This window comes from Staurois parvus, unplaced genomic scaffold, assembly GCF_062004578.1.
Source record: "Staurois parvus isolate SC_StPar_1 unplaced genomic scaffold, SC_StPar_1.0 ptg000634l, whole genome shotgun sequence".
NCBI classification, from domain to species: Eukaryota; Metazoa; Chordata; class Amphibia; order Anura; family Ranidae; genus Staurois; species Staurois parvus.
Window position 1 is genome coordinate 16,847,226 of NW_028318430.1, and position 21,768 is coordinate 16,868,993.

The 21,768-nt window shown below is 38.0% G+C and overlaps 1 protein-coding gene across 1 annotated transcript in view; it reads left to right on the top strand.

The window, feature by feature from the left end:
• Window positions 1-5,622: 5,622 nt before the first annotated feature.
• Window positions 5,623-21,768, top strand: part of EFNB2 (ephrin B2) — a 71,461-nt gene continuing 55,315 nt past the window's right edge. Inside the window, exon 1 of the mRNA XM_089693607.1 lies at window positions 5,623-6,073. Coding sequence (XP_089549733.1) covers window positions 5,949-6,073 — 125 coding nt within the window. The 5' untranslated portion in view covers window positions 5,623-5,948. The remainder of the gene's footprint in view (window positions 6,074-21,768) is intronic.

Below are 21,768 nucleotides of genomic sequence, written 5' to 3' on the forward strand. Positions count from 1 at the left end.
TAAGAGGATCTTGAGAGGTGAATTCACAGTGAAGATTTTATTGCGTCAGGCTTTGCTGCACACCCGGGCCTATTTTCTCACTAATATGTGCACAGTGGCAACCATTGGATTAGATATGTACAGTATAGATACCTGTAATAAATAAAAAAAAAAATGTATAAATAGTAAACTACGTTAAAATTGTTCTCCTTTCACTCTATTATATATTCACACCCATAGAGATATTGATAATCACTCCGTCATTACATATTCATGGATAGCATATGCATATACAGATATTTATAAATAGTAAACTCTTATAACTAGATGTTGGAAGATAATACCCCTTCACTGAACTCACTGAAAAGTGTCTTTCTTTGTTAATCACTCAATCAATATGTATTCATAAGTACAATCTTTTATAAATCATGCCATCATTATATAGTCATGAGAGGCGATTACAGATACAGATATTTGATGTTAATGTACAATAAACGCAATGGCAAGCACTGTGAAAATTGTTGGTGCTATATAAATACATGTCATAAATAAAATAAATAATATTGAGACGTATAGAACTTCTAAGGCGCTTCAGTGAAGAGAAAATCGATCTTTATAAATCAGTCCATTGTTATATATTCATGCATGATGTATACATATACATATATTCATAAATAGGAAACTCCTATGACTAGCTGCTGGAAGATAATAAAACTTCACTGAGCTTGAAAAGTGTTCTTCTTTAGTAACTCAGTCTGTCATTACAAATTCTTATGTACAATCCTTTTTAAATCAGTCCATTATTTAACATTCATGCATTGTGTCTGTATATACAAATATTCATAAATAGTAAGCTGCTATGGCTAAATGTTGGAAGATAAAATAACTTAATTGAATTCAGTGAAAGGTGCCCCCTTTGTAAATCAATCCATCTTGATATATTCCTATGTACAATCCTTAGTAAATCAGCCCATCACTATATATTATATACATATACAAACATTTATAAACAGTAAGCTCCTATGACTAGATACTTAAAGATGATATAACTTTGTCAAGCTCAAAGAAAATTGTTCTGCTTTAGTAAATTAGTCCACTGTTCTATATTCCTGTGTCCAATCAGTCCATCATTCTGTTCCTATGTACAATGCATTATAAATCATCCCATCATTATATATTCCTGTGTACAATGCATTATAACTCAGTCCATCTTTATACATTGATGCATGGTGCATACATATATAGAAATGTATAAATAGCAAGCTCCTTTGACTAGATGCTGGAAGGTAATACAACTTTAACAAACTCAAATAAAAGTGTTCTCTTTTAGTAAATGAGTCCACTATTCTATATTCCTGTGTACAATACATTATAACTCATCCTATCATTATATATTCCTATGTAGAATACATTATAACTCAGTCCATCATTATATATTCCTGTGTCCAATGCATTATATATAATCTCATCATTATATATTTCTATGTACAATGCATTATAACTCAGTCCATCATTATATATTCCTGTGTACAATGCATTATAACTCAGGCTATCATTATATATTCCAATTGTACAATACATTATAACTCAGTCCATCATTATATATTCCTATGTACAAGACATTATATCTAATCCCATCATTATATATTCCTATGTACAATACCTTATAACTCAGTCCATCATTATATATTCCTATATATAATACATTATAACTCATCCCATCATTATATATTCCTATGTACAATGCATTATAACTCAGGCTATCATTATATATTCCTATGTACAATACATTATCACTCAGTCCATCATTATATATTCCTATGTAGAATACATTATAACTCAGCCCATCATTATATATTCCTATGTACAATACATTATAACTCAGTCCATCATTATATATTCCTATGTACAATACATTATAACTCAGTCCATCATTATATATTCCTCTGTAGAATACATTACAACTCATCCCATCATTATATATTCCTATGTAGAATACATTATAACTCAACCTATCATTATATATTCCTATGTAGAATACATTATAACTCAGTCCATCATTATATATTCCTGTGTAGAATACATTATAACTCAACCTATCATTATATATTCCTATGTAGAATACATTATAACTCAGTCCATCATTATATATTCCTATGTACAATACATTATACCTCATCCCATCATTATATATTCCTATGTAGAATACATTATAACTCAGTCCATCATTATATATTCCTATGTACAATACATTATAACTCATCCCATCATTATATATTCCTATGTACAATACATTATAACTCATCCCATCATTATATATTCCTATGTACAATACATTATAACTCATCCCATCATTATATATTCCTATGTACAATACATTATAACTCAGTCCATCATTATATATTCCTATGTACAATACATTATCACTCAGTCCATCATTATATATTCCTATGTACAATACATTATAACTCATCCCATCATTATATATTCCTATGTAGAATACATTATCACTCATCCCATCATTATATATTCCTATGTAGAATACATTATAACTCAGTCCATCATTATATATTCCTATGTAGAATACATTATAACTCAGTCCATCATTATATATTCCTGTGTACAATACATTATAACTCATCCCATCATTATATATTCCTATGTAGAATACATTATCACTCATCCCATCATTATATATTCCTATGTAGAATACATTATAACTCAGTCCATCATTATATATTCCTATGTAGAATACATTATAACTCAGTCCATCATTATATATTCCTATGTACAATGCATTATAAATCATCCCATCATTATATATTCCTATGTACAATACATAATAACTCAGTCCATCATTATATATTCCTATGTACAATACATTATAACTCAGTCCATCATTATATATTTCTATGTACAATGCATTATCACTCAGTCCATCATTATATATTCCTATGTACAATGCATTATTATAACTCAGTCCATCATTATATATTCCTATGTAGAATGCATTATAACTCAGTCCATCATTATATATTCCTATGTACAATACATTATAACTCAGTCCATCATTATATATTTCTATGTACAATGCATTATCACTCAGTCCATCATTATATATTCCTATGTAGAATACATTATAACTCAGTCCATCATTATATATTCCTACGTACAATACATTATAACTCAGTCCATCATTATATATTCCTACGTACAATACATTATCACTCAGTCCATCATTATATATTCCTACGTACAATACATTATAACTCAGTCCATCATTATATATTTCTATGTACAATACATTATCACTCAGGCCATCATTATATATTCCTATGTACAATACATTATAACTCATCCCATCATTATATATTCCTACGTACAATACATTATAACTCAGTCCATCATTATATATTCCTACGTACAATACATTATAACTCAGTCCATCATTATATATTCCTACGTACAATACATTATAACTCAGTCCATCATTATATATTCCTATGTACAATACATTATAACTCATCCCATCATTATATATTCCTATGTACAATACATTATAACTCAGTCCATCATTATATATTCCTATGTAGAATACATTATAACTCAGTCCATCATTATATATTCCTATGTACAATACATTATAACTCAGTCCATCATTATATATTCCTATGTACAATACATTATAACTCAGTCCATCATTATATATTCCTATGTACAATACATTATAACTCAGTCCATCATTATATATTTCTATGTACAATACATTATAACTCAGTCCATCATTATATATTCCTATGTACAATACATTATAACTCAGTCCATCATTATATATTCCTATGTACAATACATTATCACTCAGTCCATCATTATACATTCCTATGTAGAATACATTATAACTCAGTCCATCATTATATATTCCTATGTAGAATACATTATAACTCAGTCCATCATTATATATTCCTACGTACAATACATTATAACTCAGTCCATCATTATATATTCCTACGTACAATACATTATAACTCAGTCCATCATTATATATTCCTACGTACAATACATTATAACTCAGTCCATCATTATATATTCCTACGTACAATACATTATAACTCAGTCCATCATTATATATTCCTATGTACAATACATTATAACTCATCCCATCATTATATATTCCTATGTACAATACATTATAACTCAGTCCATCATTATATATTCCTATGTAGAATACATTATAACTCAGTCCATCATTATATATTCCTATGTACAATACATTATAACTCAGTCCATCATTATATATTCCTATGTACAATACATTATAACTCAGTCCATCATTATATATTCCTATGTACAATACATTATAACTCAGTCCATCATTATATATTTCTATGTACAATACATTATAACTCAGTCCATCATTATATATTCCTATGTACAATACATTATAACTCAGTCCATCATTATATATTCCTATGTACAATACATTATAACTCAGTCCATCATTATATATTCCTATGTACAATACATTATCACTCAGTCCATCATTATACATTCCTATGTAGAATACATTATAACTCAGTCCATCATTATATATTCCTATGTAGAATACATTATAACTCAGTCCATCATTATATATTCCTACGTACAATACATTATAACTCAGTCCATCATTATATATTCCTACGTACAATACATTATAACTCAGTCCATCATTATATATTCCTACGTACAATACATTATAACTCAGTCCATCATTATATATTCCTACGTACAATACATTATAACTCAGTCCATCATTATATATTCCTACGTACAATACATTATAACTCAGTCCATCATTATATATTCCTATGTACAATACAGTATAACTCAGTCCATCATTATAGCTCAGATGATCTTTATATATTGATGCATGGTGTATACATATCTAGAAATGGATAAATAGTAAGCTCCTCTGACTAGATTCTGAAAGAAAATAAAACTTGATAAAACTTAATGGAAAGTGTTCTCCTGTAATAAATCTGATTTTTTTTATATAGTGACCTCCTGTGATTGTGTTGTGACATAATCCATCTTCAGGCATTCTCCTTTAGTAAATACCTATATGCCCCCATAGATCAGACAGTGGGATGGGATTATGAGTATGGATCCCCCCTCCTCATAAGAGATAGGATAGAGATATGATGACCCCAGCGATGGAGTTGATGTGATCACCCCATGGACAATCCCTTTAACCCTTGATGGAACAATGGCTGTGCTCGCAGTCCCTGATAAGAGCAGGTATTGTATGTGTGACACTTTTTGATGTTGATGAGATCTGTCCATGGAGGAGCCAACAGATGAGGGTTGTGGTGCAGACAGAAGTGAGTCTATGTGAAGGGATGGGGGGGGACGTGTAAAGTAGTTGGATGTCGGCGGGTCAGGTCATGAATATTAATGAGGGGCACAGAGGATGCTGAGGAGTTGATGTTGGATGGTATGGGAGGTCTGTACCTGTCACACACAAGCCTCAGCCTTCCGCTTGAGTGGCGTGCGCGTCAGCCAATGGGGCTGTGGCGGGCGGGTGTGAGCCAATGAGCGGGGCGGTGAGGAGAGGGCGGGCTGAGTTTATAGGCATAGAGCGGTGCGCTGTCCGCGGTTAGTCGGAGGATCGGCTGGTAGAGCGGAGGAGGAGGTGGAGGAGGAGGAGCGGAGTGTTCTTCATACACGGGGGGATCTGTACTCTTCTCCGGATTCATTGGACTACGTGTGTCTCTGTCTGTGTGTGTGTGGATTGCTGCTGGGCTGGTTCCCGAGGATCTGGGATCGGATGACGGCGGCTCCCCGTTGGCTCAGTGTGGGGTTATGCTGTGCCCTAGGAGGATACTACCGGCTGAGGTTGGAGTTGGTGTGTGATCATCGTCCGTCCGGACTTGTGAGGACTGCTGTGGGCCGACTCGTCTCCGTTCTCTAGGACTGTGCCCCCCCTCTAGATGATGGCCCTGGCCGGGGACTCGGTGTGGAAGTACAGCCTGGGAGTTTGGATCCTGTTGATCAGGACTGCTATCTCCAGATCCTTAGTATTGGACCCCATTTACTGGAACTCCTCCAACCCCAAGTAAGTGGAAGAACCCCTTCTATGTGTGTGTGTGAGGGGAGCGCCGACCTAGACCGGCGCGGTGTCCTCTGGGGGGGGTGGGGGTGCCCTTCTACTAGACACCAGAGGAGCCGCATTGCACCTGGAGCTTGTCACATCTCATCACCACCGGGGTGCAGGGAGCCTCGTCCCCGGACTACTCAGAGCTGGCCCCTAGGGTGTCACAAGGCAGGCCATGGAGCCGGGGACTCCGGGTGACACCAAGAAACTGGGACTGTTGGAGCTCGCTGAGAACCATCCTCTCCCTCCATAGAGCTCTGTGGCCTGCCACCACCCGGGGACATGGCCAAAGGGGGGGAAACTTTTCTTCCTCTTCTCCCATCACTCATTTTATACATAATCCCATAAGCAGCAGATTGGATTCTTCTCATCGGTCATTCCCCATCATCCCCATACTTAACACACACATACCACATCATTCTATATATATAGTGTAAAAAAAGTGTAAATTAAAAAAATAAATTATATATATATATATATATATATATATATATATTCTCTCTTTGTATATATATATATATATATGTGTGTGTGTATGTGTATGTAAGTGGCTTAATAAATAATAATAATAATAAAAAAAATATATATATTACAGGTACATATATAGCACCATCAATTTACACAGCACTTTACATATAGTAAATCTCTCTTTCTCTCTCTCTCTCTTTCTCTCTCTCTCTATATATATATATGTATATTATATATACACATATATGTAGCTTGACTCTTTCTCTCCCTATCTCTCTCCCTCTTTTTTTATCTCTCCCCTTATTTTCTCCCTCTCTCCCCCTCTTTTTCTCTCCCTCCCATTCCCTCTCTCTCTCTCTCTATATATTGTATATACACAGATATGTAGCTTGACTCTCTCTCTCTCTCTCTCTCTCTCTCTCTCTCTCTCTCTCTCTCAAATAAGCTTTCTTTGGCAGAACCAAATCCATTTTAGCAGTGCCAAATCAGTTGAGTTTGTTTGGGGGGAGGTTAGATCTAGGGCAGTCTGTTGGGGGTATGGGGTAATTCTCATTCATTCTCTCTCTCTTCTCTCTCTCTTCTATCTCCCTCTCTCTTCTCTCTCTCCTCTCTCTCTCTCTCTCTTATCAATTCCTTCTAATTATCACACCACTTTGCCACCACAACCTCTAGAAAGTCCTGTTGATATCAGAGGTCTTAGGTGATAGTTTTTGGAGACACTAAGGAGTCCAAAGGTGAAGAGCGTGCTCTGTTGCTTGTCCAGCTCCCTTTTGAACTGCACTCAAGGATTATCAGCCTATCACCAGACTGGAGGTCTTTAACATTTATATTACACTGCTATTGATAATGCCCCCAAGAGTCTGGAGTGGAGGAGGTGACTGGCCATTCCTTGATCCCCCCCCCCCCTTTGCCTCACTACTGATATGTAAAAGTCAGTGAGTTGAACTAGATGGACGTATCTTTTTTTCCTCCAGACTAGCCATAGAACTATGTAAGCAGTCTTCAGCCACTATCTCTGGATTGTGGAGCTTGTTTTCTTCAAAGTCATTTTACGCAGTCCCTTACCTGGCAGAAGGTTCAGGGAACAGTAGGGCTCTGACATTGCACAGCCGGGGTAGAAGCACTGGGCTTCACCTCTTCATTTTAATGTCGTGTAAAAGTAAGCTTTGATGTATGGGGGATATGATTTCCAACAAAAGCACATTTTATGAGCACTCATTGCTTCAAATCGGGACTAATGTCACCAAAAGACCTGCACTGACATAGTTCTTCTCTTAGTAGGTCACTTTTTTTTTCTTTTTTTTTTTTCATTTTAAAATCATGCCCATTATATTACTGAGTTGGCAAATGTTGAATCTTCCTTCCATCCAAATCCATTGGGTTCACTTGTTCGAAATAATGTTCCATTTCAAGAACAGTGATCAAATCAGGCCTACAGAGGTCAGTCTTCCAATGCACATCGCTCAGTCCTGCTGTTTTCAGAATCCTAATGTTGCAGTTTGTAGCTCCAAGTTCCAGCATTTGATCCGTCCTTTTATCATAGTCGCAGTCATTTTACTGTTCAAAAGATTCAAAAGTGCTGGGTGACCTTTATAGGGTCCTGCCGATGAGCCTATTAGCTTTTGTCTACCTACTCTTGGGCCTCATGTATCAGGCCACCTGAAATAAGAACTCTCCGTGTTGCTGCAGAATAGCCAGTATCAACTTGCATGGGAAAAGAGCAGATGGAGGAATGTAACATCTGATTGGTTGCTGAGGCACAATACTGACAGTTTTTAATGCAGAATCAGGTCACTTGTTCAGGTCATGCTTCGAGCTGTGTCCTCCTGTTAATCTGTAGGGCATGTTTGTGAATTGGAAGGTTTGTTTGTGAATTGGAAGGTTTATTTGTAAATAGGTGTGCTTCTTTGTAAATAGGGAGGCTTCTTTGTAAATAATTAAGCTATGTCTGTGTTTAAGGTTGGTTTGCCTATTAATCATGGCAAATTAAACTTGTGTTCTCTATTTCTTCTGGAGGTTAGAACACCCATAGATGTGAGAAGCTGGTTGGAACATCTGACCACCTATTGATTGTTCTTTAGAATAATTGTGGCATAAATGTACCCCTAATATAGATACATGCTTCTACATAGACTCCTCTGACATCTCTGGCGTTGGCCTGATCACAGGAGCAATAGCATTTGGCCAAGAAACTCCAACCTGCCCAATCAGATCTGAGATTGGTGCGTCAGAAGGATGTCTGTAGAGGTCGCAGGCCATTTCTGTATGTGACTGTAACCATTCCTGATTTTGTGAGAAACATCTGACATCTATGGGCACCTACAGGGTACTGTACAGTAGCATGTAGTCTACTTGTGTGCTCTGATGTTGGAGGAAATTAACCCTGAAGATAGGTCGGGCTTGTACTCTCTTGGTTAGTAAGGGAATTAAAACAGGCAGTCATATTTTTATATTAGGTGGACATTAGCTGAAAGTATCATTTAATATTAAATGTAATTTTCCACTTTGGGGATCAGTGCTTAAATATGAATGTCATTGCTTTTCAGATGAGATGTGAATTTGGTACAGTGATTTTGTAGCAGCGCATTAAATCTATGACTATGGGGGATATAGTAGGGTAATAACTTTCATTTCCAGTTATAAAAATGTATCCTCACTCTTCCATGTAATTAGAAGATTGAGGGCCTCTTCTCCTCTGCTTTGGTATTCTGGCCCTTGAAAGCAATATTATGGGGATGCATTATACTCCTGACTAAACAGGGCTGTGCTTGATTAACTGCACAAGATATAAATACATTCTTCATAGTTTGTCGGCTGTCACTAGTGATATTGTTATGAAACAACATCTCTTTCATGTTGGATGCAGAATCTTAGGCGCGTGTTGGAGAAAACACAGTAGTGCCATTAAAATGTACATTTCGTGCATATGTCAGGCCACTGCCTTTGCGTTACTTACGCTTGGCTAATATTCTGATGCACATTAGATAAAAATAGAAACGCGGCGCAGCAGTTCACATTACATCTGGATGATTTCTTTTTTGAATTCTAATTGAATCCTACATTTTCCTGTGTATTTTTTATGTTATCAGTACCCTCATTTTAGGAACAAGAGCAGCATAGATGTATTAATATCCGCGATGTGGCCAGTCTATTGGAAGCAGACTTCTCACTTGCATACTTACACTAGACAGCCACCCATTGTATACTTGAGTCGAGTTTTGTAGGTAAACAAATGAACATTCACTGCTATGTGAATACCCCCTTGAACTCTGCTCTTCAGTTTGCATTTAGGTTAATCTTGTCGGTTTTAATATAGAATAGAGAGAAAGGCAAAAGCACCAGGGGTGGAATTGTTGCTGCTTTTGCATGCACATTCCTCACATTTTGTCAGGATCATAAAGCGGAGGTAATGGTCCCTTTTCCAAAGGACAACTGAGCCAGCCCTTGAACAAAGCACCCGCTGAAACCATATCTCAGCCTCTGGTAAAGTGCTACAGACAAGAATTTATTTAGGAACCCTTTCCCTTGGGATGGCCCTTTTAACCCTTGCAATTACTGTCCCAAGCTGAGGAAACATAAGCTCGGCCTAAAGTAATTTGGTAAGCACTTACCTCTTGCTTTTCACTCACCCGAACTTTTGTTGGTCTAATGTGACCACCTTTATTTCATTATCCTTTCACATTGCTTTGACACCTGCAAAGCACATTAGGCCCAACATCTAAGTACATCCAGAAGACTCTGCGATTTAGATATATGGATTCCCTTTTATCTTTCTTGTTTGGTTCAGCTGGGGTTTAATTGTTACATTATCTGGTGTAATTATCTCCAAGCCTCTTATCTGTAAACCTCACTCAGGTAAAGCACTTTGTTTTAAATCAGTAATTATCTTTAAGATTGTGGCTGGGACTGTAGAGAACAATGCAATTTATTTATTCTTGGCTAAAATTTCCTCTTAGGCCTGATTTACTTATCCTCTTATTACCCTAAAGAGAATGGCGTGATAGATTTCAAAGATGTAAGTCAAGCAGTTGTTTGGTATCGATTTGTGCTTAGTTGTATTGAAAAGACCATAGCCATATGGATGATACTGGGGTTCTTTATAGAATAATGCTGGGATATGTCTGATGCACCGAGTAGGTGACTATATAGGTGACTATACATTACCTTACTGGAGAAATTTGTGGAATCTTTTAGTTCCGAAATTTTGGATAGCTCACTGCAGAAAGTAATCGGTATACTCTGCACAAGTCATGTATTACTTGTTGATCACTAATTTATTGAAGGGTTTACTTTCAGCTCATCCGTCTTCCCTACCAATCCACAATGTTATTCCACGTAAACAAAACATGTTTAGGCAGTTTGGTGTTGTGTAACCCAATTTGAATGTCCAAAAAATTGATAACTATCAGAACACACAAACGTCTTTAAAAATGCATTACTAGGTTGGCAATTACTTTTAGTTCTTGCTTGTTCTTTGAACACTAGACCTTTTTACACATTGTGCTAACTACAATATACAGACCTACAGCAGGTAATTAGGCCTGAAATACGTTGCAAATAAAGTTTACATTTTAATTGGAAAATTAGTAAGTGATGTGGATTTCTCGAGCGTGGACAAACAATAGGTCATACAGCTGCATAATTAAATTTAGTTGCCAACTTCGTTTAAAAAATAGATCCAGGTCCATCAAATGTAACCCTTCGCGAATTATAACAGCATAATTTAATCACATTATCTAGCAAGAAGCTGTTTATTTGTATCGTTTATAATAAGGCACACTTTCAGAGAGCTCAAAGGGCAATTGCGACTCAGCTGCTGTTTTTAGTGTATCGGCTTGATGGTTTGCATTTTATTGCAAGCTTTGATTACAGGCGTATAAACTGACTTTGCCTCCCTGTTTGAGCACAAATTACGTCATGATTGCTTGGCAAATAAGAAGTGAAAAACTGTCACTTTGCTAGTGAGGATCTATAGTTTAAAGGCAATTCTACACACGTAAGAACATTGTAAAGTAGGTCAGGCGTGTTTATTTAACAGAAGTTTAATGACAGCATTCAGTTTTTTTTTTTTTTCAGTTACAGGGTATCACTTGTCTTGTAACCTACTTTGCTGCGCTCATGCCCTTAATGATATGCAAATATGCCAGCGATAACAGCATAATATTTTAGTAAGGCATATTTTTAGCATGTAGCAATAAGAATTATCCCTCAAGAGTCCCTCCGTGAAGTTACGGCAGCCATTTTGAACTTATTTTGTCAACATTTATTACGACCAAACTCACTGCTGAGAAGGATAAAACTTTCAGTGGACTAGTAATTGCACATACATACTGGTTCAAGGCACAAAATGGCACCTTCATTTCTTTTTAATCGACAGGGTAAAATATCTGATGGCCATACTTCTCACCACACAAAGGTGCTATTACCTTTTACATTCCTTGCACTTGAAGAAAGTTGCCTTCATGAAAGCCCAGGATTAAAGCGTCCATGTAGGCCTAATCTTTTCCTTCCATGGCTGACATACGGTAAACCTGTTTTTCAGGTCACCTATCATACATTTTAATAGACTTTGTTTGAGCTCATTCTTTGTATGGTATTCAGGTGATTAATATGGGTGTGTTCAAGTGTTTAAAATATTTGGACTCAGATAGGCAGATCCATTGGCCTACATCCAGATTTCAACTCTTGAAATGTACTTTTTTTTTTTTTTTTTTTTTTTACCCCTGTAGTACAGGAAAGCAAATGGTCACCATAAGAAAAAAAAAACTTGGATAAGCTCCTGTGGCTTCATTGTTTCCTTAGAGTCCAGCAAGACAAAAGACGTGAGCAATTTGGGCCTTGTCTCATAAAGAAAAATGTAAACCATTCACACATCTTTCCTGTTTGACTTGTTTAATTCTTATTTTATATTCAGTACCACGCTAGCTGTGTGAAATCTGCCGATTTTCTTTAGTAATCCATTTTGTACTGTTCGCTTTAAAAAACAAAGCTGACACAATTTGCTTTTATTTTTAAGCAAATCAACCCATGGTCATAGTTAATAAGGGGATTACAACTCGGGCTAGATCTATACAGAGGTGATTTAAATCAAGGACAACGTCTAAAGAAACTGATCCCTTTTGATTGAAGTGTGGAGAAAAAGGGCATGGAGAAACTAACGGCAGTAATCTGATTGTATGGCAATAAAACCACCATTTTTCTGCTTTTCACAAATTCACGCAATCACAAAAAATGTAAAGGAGGATAAAGGGTGCAACCATAGCAACACATAGATTAGCTTGATGTTAGAAGTGACAGGTATCTGAATGGGTTTGCTGAAACTAAAGGCCTTGCTTGGGGCTGTTGTGTATTGTGTGAATCCTGCACACAATGTGGAGGCAAGGATTAAACAGTATGGAAAAACGGCTTGTCTGCTTCTGGCTGGGGGGAAAGTCATTTCTAGTGCCGAGCTGCTAGTTGTATAGATGCTAAACCTACAGTAGCCAATCAGAAGCACGTTTTTTTCATGGTTCATGTTTTTTTTTTTTTTTAATGGTGGATGCTGCTGGTTTTATTCCATGAAATGACATGATAATCGGCACCGGTTTATATAGTAAAATACTGTGGGGTTGATTTACTAAAACTGGAGAGTGCACAATCTGGTGCAACTGTGCATAAAAACCAATCGGCTTCCATTTTTTTTTCATTGAACAAGCTGAAGTCAGAAGCTGATTGGCTACCATGCACAGCTGCACCAGATTGTGCACTCTCCAGTTTTAGTAAATCAACCCCAATGTGTAGCGATGATGCAAACTTATAGCAGCCAGATGGGGTTCACTTGTCTGGTCACCATAAGAAAAGTTGTTATATGTTAGGCAAGTTCAGTGTTGTAGTGTAGGCAGCAGCATTAGGGTTGATTTACTAAGAGTGCAGGCTATCCACCTAGCAGGCTGTACAGAGTGAATGTTGGTGTATAAGGTGAATCTGTGTTCACTTTAACAGAGGTTAAAAAAGTGAAGGTAAAGTGCTTCTGCTCCTTTAGTAAATTAACCCCAATGTCAAACCTACTCAATGAACCCATATTACTCAAGTTAGTGCCCTATAGCTAATCAGAGCTGTTATTTCTTGACAAGTTTATTCCTTAAAGTGATTTCCGTTGATCTAGCCCAGGATTTCTCAACCAGGGTTCCATGGAACTCTGGAGTTCCTCCAGAGTTTGCTAGGAGTTCCTTGGGCAATAAGCAATTTCTCCTTCTCAGATGAGTAACCACTGATACTAATGATCTTTTTAGCTATTAGTAAGAAGTGAATTCTTCCCAGTGACCACAAATGTAAGGAGCATTCTTCACACTGACCATCACACTACAGTAATGTGCAGTGTAAATATAGAGTAATTATTAGAAGGGGTTTTCTCAAGGCAAAAAAATATTTCAGGGGTTAAAAAGGTTGACGAAGGCTAGAATATTTCTAATACTACCACTACTCTACTCCTACTACTACTAATACTACTACTCTATTACTACTACTACTACTACTACTACTACTCTATTACTACTACTACTAATACTCTACTACTACTACTACTACTACTACTCTATTACTACTACTACTACTAATACTACTACTCTATTACTACTACTACTACTACTACTACTCTATTACTACTACTACTACTACTACTACTACTACTACTCTATTACTACTACTACTATGCTTTGCACACCTTAACTGCTCTTTTCACTGCTTTATTCAGTAAGCACGTAGGAATTATGTACCACCAGATAAAGACATATTACCAAAAGATATAGTAGTTTTTTATAGTAACATTAACAGCATTAATAATGGTAGTAATAGGGGCTGTACTACCAGTGTACTTGAGTGCCATTATTGTAGCATTAGGCCTCGGAAAGAGCAGGCAACAGTATGTATCATTTGTTCTGGTTTTTTTTTTTTTTTTTTTTTAGCATATAGTAGTAGGAGCAATTTTATTATAATTGCTGAGGCTGTAAAGCTATGAAGTGGCAGTTCATTTTTAATTGCCTGCGCTGTAAATCTGTGTTGTATCCTGGCAAACCCAAAATCAGGAAAAAAACAAGATTAGGATAAGGTATGAGATAGAAGAACACAAAGGTCTTTATAAAAAATAAAAATAATAACTCCTAATTGCCAGCATTACATTTAAGGATGAGTTTAAACAAGCTTGTCACAGTGTATTGTAGATAGACATTTATCAGGAAGGCAAGTTCTTACTATAGTTTGGGAAATGCCTTTCTGTCTATTATAGGAAATCTTCTGCCTGCCGGAATAAAGTAAGAGCTGGGGGAGGGATTCACTAGTTTAAGAGCAGCACAGAATGTCACATTAAATGCATCAGGCACGGCTTTGTTTAAAGCCATTGGTTTTGTTATGCAGCAAGGCAGTAAAACGAAAGATGATTTCCTGACTTCTGCTCTCCTCCTCAAACAGCCCTGTAAAAGGGAGAAAGAAAAGACTTTTGCTTTTGTTTTCCCCTGCACTTTGTCACTACAGACATAAGACACCCTAAAGAATGATGCTGAGAAGGGCTTTAAACTCCATGCTGAGATGTAGTAGTACAGGTGCAGAAGAGGGGGATATTTGTTTTATAGCCCGAATGGCTGTGTGCTGTTAGAAAGAAATTCTTTATGGTGGAAGAACAGCCCAGGCGGGGAGAAAACACAGAAGCTAGCACAGTAACTGTTCTGTCTGCACAAATAATCCTAAACACACTTTTTTGATTAAGTGTGTCTCAGATGATTTCATTAAATCATGTTTCTTGGCAGAGTGACTTGGATAACTTTCCAGGATTTTACATCTTTCTTTGTTGCTTGAAACCCAAGAGCAGATACCTTAGCGTTTCATTTTAGATGCTGTTAGTTATAGTGACAGTGAAGAATTAAAAAAAGTCACCTGTAAGACAGAGAGCACAGAAATCAGAGTAGCTATCTGTTTAAAGATTTCCCGTTTCAACGTTCTTCAATAACACTTGATGACGAGTACCGTCATTTTCGCCCTTTGACCGATGAACACATAAAGGGTATAAGCCTAGGATATCAAACAGGATGACGACTTGTGTTTACCAGGACCGAAATCTACTTATGCATGCAGCAATCAAGCAACTTTTTCTTGGTCCCCCTTACAATGCATGTATATACACGTAAAGCTAAGTCTGGGAAATAATCTGCTCCCGTTCATGACTTAATCCGGTCAGGCAGCCTGATTTCTGTGTATATATCCAGATTGAGGTCAGGGACTGATGTGTAAATTATTGTCGCTATATAAGTACCTATAATTAAAAAATAAATAAAATTAGCAATTACCACTTTAGTGTTGCTCAAATAGGGTAGCTTAAAATAGGCAAGTTAAACAAACACCTCGTTTAGTAAATTTCAGCTTTTATGCCACTTGATTTCTCTATATTTTATACAAGTTCAGAATGGAAAGCTGTAATATGTGGGCAAACCATGCGAAAAGTAGATTAAGACCAAAAAAAAAAAGTGCAGTGTGGCAAAATGAGAAAAATATACTACTTTGAGGAAAGTATCTTCTCTAGCCGCTGTTTGAAATAAATGGATTATGTCTGGTTTAGAGTGGCAGAAGTTGTCAGCAACATTTTCAATGAAAATTATGGAGGAAAGTCTTTAGTGAGATAGTCGTTTCACTTCATATAGGTAAGCGGAGTTATTTTTATCTAAGTGGTCGGCTTTATAAAAAAAAAGGGAAAATGTCAAATTATGGGTCTCATAAAAAAAATGCAGAATGTTCTTGATTATGGATCAAAAGTCATGTAAAAGGTAAATCGGACAAATCATGTAACATTTTAATCACGGTTATCCCGTTCTATACCTTAATAGTGCATAAAAGTGTGAGACTTACTGATTATGGAAAAGGGTTAATTTATGAACTGCTACAAGTCTAGCTCGATGCTTTGCAGTGATGTATAGCAAGGGTTGTTCATTCGGTTTATGGAGGAAAGAACATTCACATGCCTTCACAGCAGCCTTATTGCCTTTGCCAGCCTTTCAGATGGAGAATAGTGCATATGTATGGCATTCAAACAACAAAAGCAGTAAAGTGAATGGCGTTGGCCTACATGCTTATTTATACAAAAGGAAGGTTACAGTACTTTAAGAGCTGATGTTGAGCAGCACACTCTCATTTCCTTCAACTCCTGACTATTTTCTTTTCCACATCTGGCCTGTGCCACATCACAAACTCGGTTATGCGCCCTACATAAATGCGTCAACATAGCCTAACACGAATGCTATCCAAGGAAGGTGGATTGCATTTTAGCCATTAGCTGCCCGGTAATCCTGTTTATGTCTTCTCTACAGAAATGACGAAGTATGCTGTTACAATGCTATTCACTTGTCTGCATTCATTTACAGCGATGTGCAATGCACCAGCTCTGGCAGCTTAGAAAAAGTGGACTTATAATGTTTTCAAGCCTTTCAAATCCGTAACAGTGTGAAGACCGACTGCATCATGGCAATCAGCCTATAAAGTAAATTAGAGGCTGATAAACCTAATGAGGCTTTTATTAATGGCTGTGCATTTTGATTAGGGCATAGCAAGCCGTATAGCAAAAAGGAGAACATTTGCCAGTTATTGGGAAGGCCTTTGTTCTTTAACTGTCATCAGTAGAGCTTTTTAATAATTATATAGCTGCCTCCCATATATAGCAAAAGGCAGAAGCAAATATATTTTTCAGGGCAGTGAGAGCCACAGTTGGCTTGGGTAAAATTTTTATCTTTAAAGAGAACCTGCCACTTTGTCCATTCAAGCCAAATCTCTTCTTACTGATTCTTTCACTGTGGTTCCATTCATTGACCCTGTGTTCAGTAGCTGTGTGAGCTCCATGTTGGTCTGTGTCTGAGCTTTTATGGCATTGATGACTATTTTTCTATCCCCACTTGACAGTGTATCCTGGGAATAAGGGCATAGGGTCTGATGTTCCCACATAACCCAATGTACAAGTTATTTCTGAGGGCTATCATAGACGAACACAGCAGAGGTAGCACACAGGGGCAGACTGACAACTCATGGGGCCCCCGGGCAATAGGGGATCATGAGGCCCCTGTGTCCTTGCCCAAACTCAAAAAAACCTATGAAAAAGGTACCAGGGGCATCTCATGGGGCCACCTACAGACCCCAGGCCCTCGGGCAGTGCCCGAGTTTCCAAATGGTCAGTCCGCCCCTGATAGCACAAACAAAAGATGTGTATTAGTTGGTGGGGAAGACATTAGCCTCCCGAGAGAACCTTTCATTTTGGCCATTCAAGGCAAAAATGTGAGATTATTTTTCCCATGATCCACTTATCAACCTTTATTTGCAATTTATTTGTTTTAGAAGACTAAAGCTGACCATACATGGATTGAAATTTGTACGGTTCCTCCTGTACTGGCTAAATTTCAATCAGTGTATGAAGACAATGGTTGTATACCACCCTGTTGGGTTATTCCCAATCAATCAGTGTATTCTGGTCTCCCTGTTGTCAGAATACAATGACTCAACAAGAAGGATTCCCCCATCCACAATGAGTGTGGATGAGGGAATCAAGTCATTTTTTTTGTTCAATCTGCTGGATGAACAAAAAAAATGTTTATTCTGTGGGCTGCCTAAGAGTATTCATAGAAGAGAGATACTCATCTCCCCAAACAGCAGCCAGATACACATTGAGGTTGATTTACTAAAGGCAAATACACTGTTCAGTTTACAAACGGAGGTGCACTCTGTAAGCAAATTTTCCCTAGAGCCTAGTAAATGTGGTGAAATGTAAGCTGGCCATAGATGTAGCGATTTTTTTTCCTGCTTCCTATTGTGTTCTCCTGTCAGGGTGCTGGGGGGAGCTGTCCCTGCCGGTTGAACACACAGTGATTACTGCTAGTAGCTACAATAATCGCATGTAAAATCAGACCGGCTGGTTGTACCCAAGTTGGTCGATCGATCTCCTTGAGAATATTCAGCCTGCCCATACATGGTTCAAATTGAACCCAGTTTTGAACTGCCTATGGCTAGCTTTATTTTGCAAAGAATATCCATGTTTGCACATGAGTGGATGATGGAAGTCAGCAAACCTCTCCTCATTCTCTATGCTCTGGGGGAACATTCCCTTGCAGAGTGCAACTGCACTTGCACAATGAACACTCTGTTTGCCTTTAGTAAATCAACCCTATTGCTTCCTTTGGGGTTGGGCCAGCACCAGGGGTGTCTTGCTGCGCTCCCCTCTCTCTTCTTCCTAAACATTATAATGCGTGTTTGGATGACCTGAGCTTACTTGTCCATGTTACAAAAGTTCACAGGAAAGATATTTCAGCGTTGAAATTGTGCACATATGTTGACTGCCATTTAATAGGCCTGCTTAAATTCTATCTATTCAGATATAAATGGAATGACTGGGTAATATTATAATGAAATGATTATTTCCAGATTTCAGAGGGCCTGTTCCGTTCAGTTGTTTGCAGTGCTTGGTACAATGAAGTCCAACCTTGCAGATAACATGGCTGTCAATGGGAACTACTGTGGGTAGGGTTTCTCTAAAGGCGTTTCAATTCACATGGAATCCTCTAATGAATGAGAACTTGTATAATTAGTCACATTGATGACATAGTGTGAGGATTGCAAACTGTACAGCAAAATGGAAAACATTTGCCTAGCTATTGCCTCTTTATTCACTCTGTGACATGACTTTTTTCTGAACTGCATGGTAACATCTGCCATACAGCAAAAGGTTGAAGTGTACAGAATTGCTAGGACGGTGTGAGTCACACGTTGACTCAGTTAATTACCAGCCCAAATGCATTCTTGTTCCTTATCAGTGGCTTGAAACACACTGTATAATCAAAGTATAGCAATCTTTAGATAATATTCACATTACTGTAGGTGATAATCATCAGTTCTCCTTCCTGATTTTTCAGAATCGATTTCAAAGTGCAAGACATTTTTCTTCTGTTTTTGGCAGCTGTACTGGCCAACACCCAGTATTTCATTGTGGGTTACGGCTGTTAATTACAAAGCAGCTGATTTAAGGCATGGTATAAATATTAGGTTCCTTTTCTAGCTTTCCCAGGCTGACAAGCCATGCTCTTTTCAATCTGTGTCATGAATGTGTGCACTTTCCGCAAAAAAAAAAAAAAAAGCCTTTTAATTTGTAGAAGTATCAACAAACTACATATATTCTGACCTAAATGATGTCAGACACAGAACAGTGGGCCAGACATCTCACGCCGCAGTCTGAAGGGGATATTATGAAGGAGACGGGTATTCAAACAAATCTTGCAGGCCTGCTGGAGAGCAGTATTGGAAAATTCAAGGGAATAGAGAAGCACTGTAAATGTACATATTGCAAAAACTACATTTTATTGAAAGTGACACTAAGTAAGAATGGAAAAAAAAAGAGCCTATTCTTGGCACACAAAGCTTCAGCCGATGTAGATTCTTATAGATTTGGAGACTGCATATATAATAGCTGTAGGAGTGTGCAGTTCAAGATTTTTCTTTGGGCTAGTCATAATTAAATGTCATTTTGCTTTCGATTTGGGAGCTTTGCCAACTCAGGATTTCATGATTGGCGTTCATGGTCTGGGCTGCCGCTACTCAGAAAACCTTGACGTTTTTCTGAGGATGTGCTTAGTGACCTAAATAAAGTTATTTGGTCTTTAGTTTAGTAACTGACGCTACTGTCTGAGCAGTCATAGCTAGTACTAAAACACTATACATACACAATGTGTGTGTGTATATATATATATCTATGTATATATATGCCTAACCTAACCCCAGAAACTACTAAGCAACTCATTCACTCCCTTATTATATCACGACTTGACTACTGTAACTCCCTCCTCACCGGCTTACCTCATCACACTTCAGTCTATCCTGAATTCTGCGGCCTTACTAACTGCTCCATATCTGCCACCCCCCTCTGCCAATCCCTCCACTGGCTTTCGATTGCCCAACGCATAAAATTCAAATTACTAACATTAACATGCAAAGCTGTCCATGACACTGCCCCAAACTACATCACCGACCTGATATCTATATACCACCCAAAACGCACTCTCCGCTCCTCACAAGACCTCCTACTCCCTAGTTCCCTTGTCTCCTCCTCCCATGCCCGTCTCCAGGACTTCTCCAGTGCTTCCCCCATCCTCTGGAACTCACTACCCCAATCCATCAGACTGTAACCTACCCTCCTCACCTTTAGGCGCACCCTGAAAACCCATCTCTTCAGGGAAGCCTACCCCGCCCTCACCTAATTGCCGATCTCCTCCACTCTTCCTACCACTCCATCCCCCACAGCTATTTCCTCCTGTACCACTATCCCCTCCCTCCTAATTTGTAAGCTCCAAGGAGCAGGGCCCTCGAACCCCTTTTGTATTGTATTATTACTGTACTGTCTCGTGTACTGTCTCCCATTATAATGTACAGCGCTGAGCAAACTGTTGGCGCTATATAAATACTGTATTATAATAATAATATGCAAAAATCCTTCCGGGAGTGTGGGATGCCTGTGTCGCCTGCTGCACCTTATGGCCCCTTCCTCCAACCCCTTAGGCCCAGTTCACACGTGGATAATTTGGAATTATGAATTACCACGATTGTGCCCCCAATTCCAAATCACAGCAAAAAGTGTGTTTGGATGCCATTTATCCTGAATGGCACTCCAAACTCGTCTTTGCTGTGATTTTGCTTGTGTAAAATTGCTCTCGACAGAATTTGATCCCTGTTCCTTTTAGGAGCAACAATAGTGCATAGGGCAGCCCATTCATGTGAATAGTCTTCCCTATGTGGGACACGACAGTCTTAGTAGTACACAATGTTAGTACACAATGTTAATCAGCACTCTCTTGTCCAGTGCAGGGCTGTGTGCTTGGCATTGTACTTGATGACATCAGAGGGCACCCAACTGCTAGAGGAAATGGTAGGAAAGGCTGCAGGAATTGGTCTAGAAATGGAGGGGGGGGGGGGGAGGAGGATCTGGTAAGTAAAACTGCTTTTTCCAGTACGCTTAGACCAAAATTTCTAAACAAAGGGCCAGTTTTCAGGGTGCGGGCAGACTGTGCCCAGTGAAAGTAAGCAATGCCCCATCATTGGTATTGGATGGAGAAATAGTGCCCCATCGTCAGTGTTGGAGGAATAGTGCCCCACCATTGGTGTTAGTTGGAGGAAGAGTGCCCCATCATTGGTGTCAG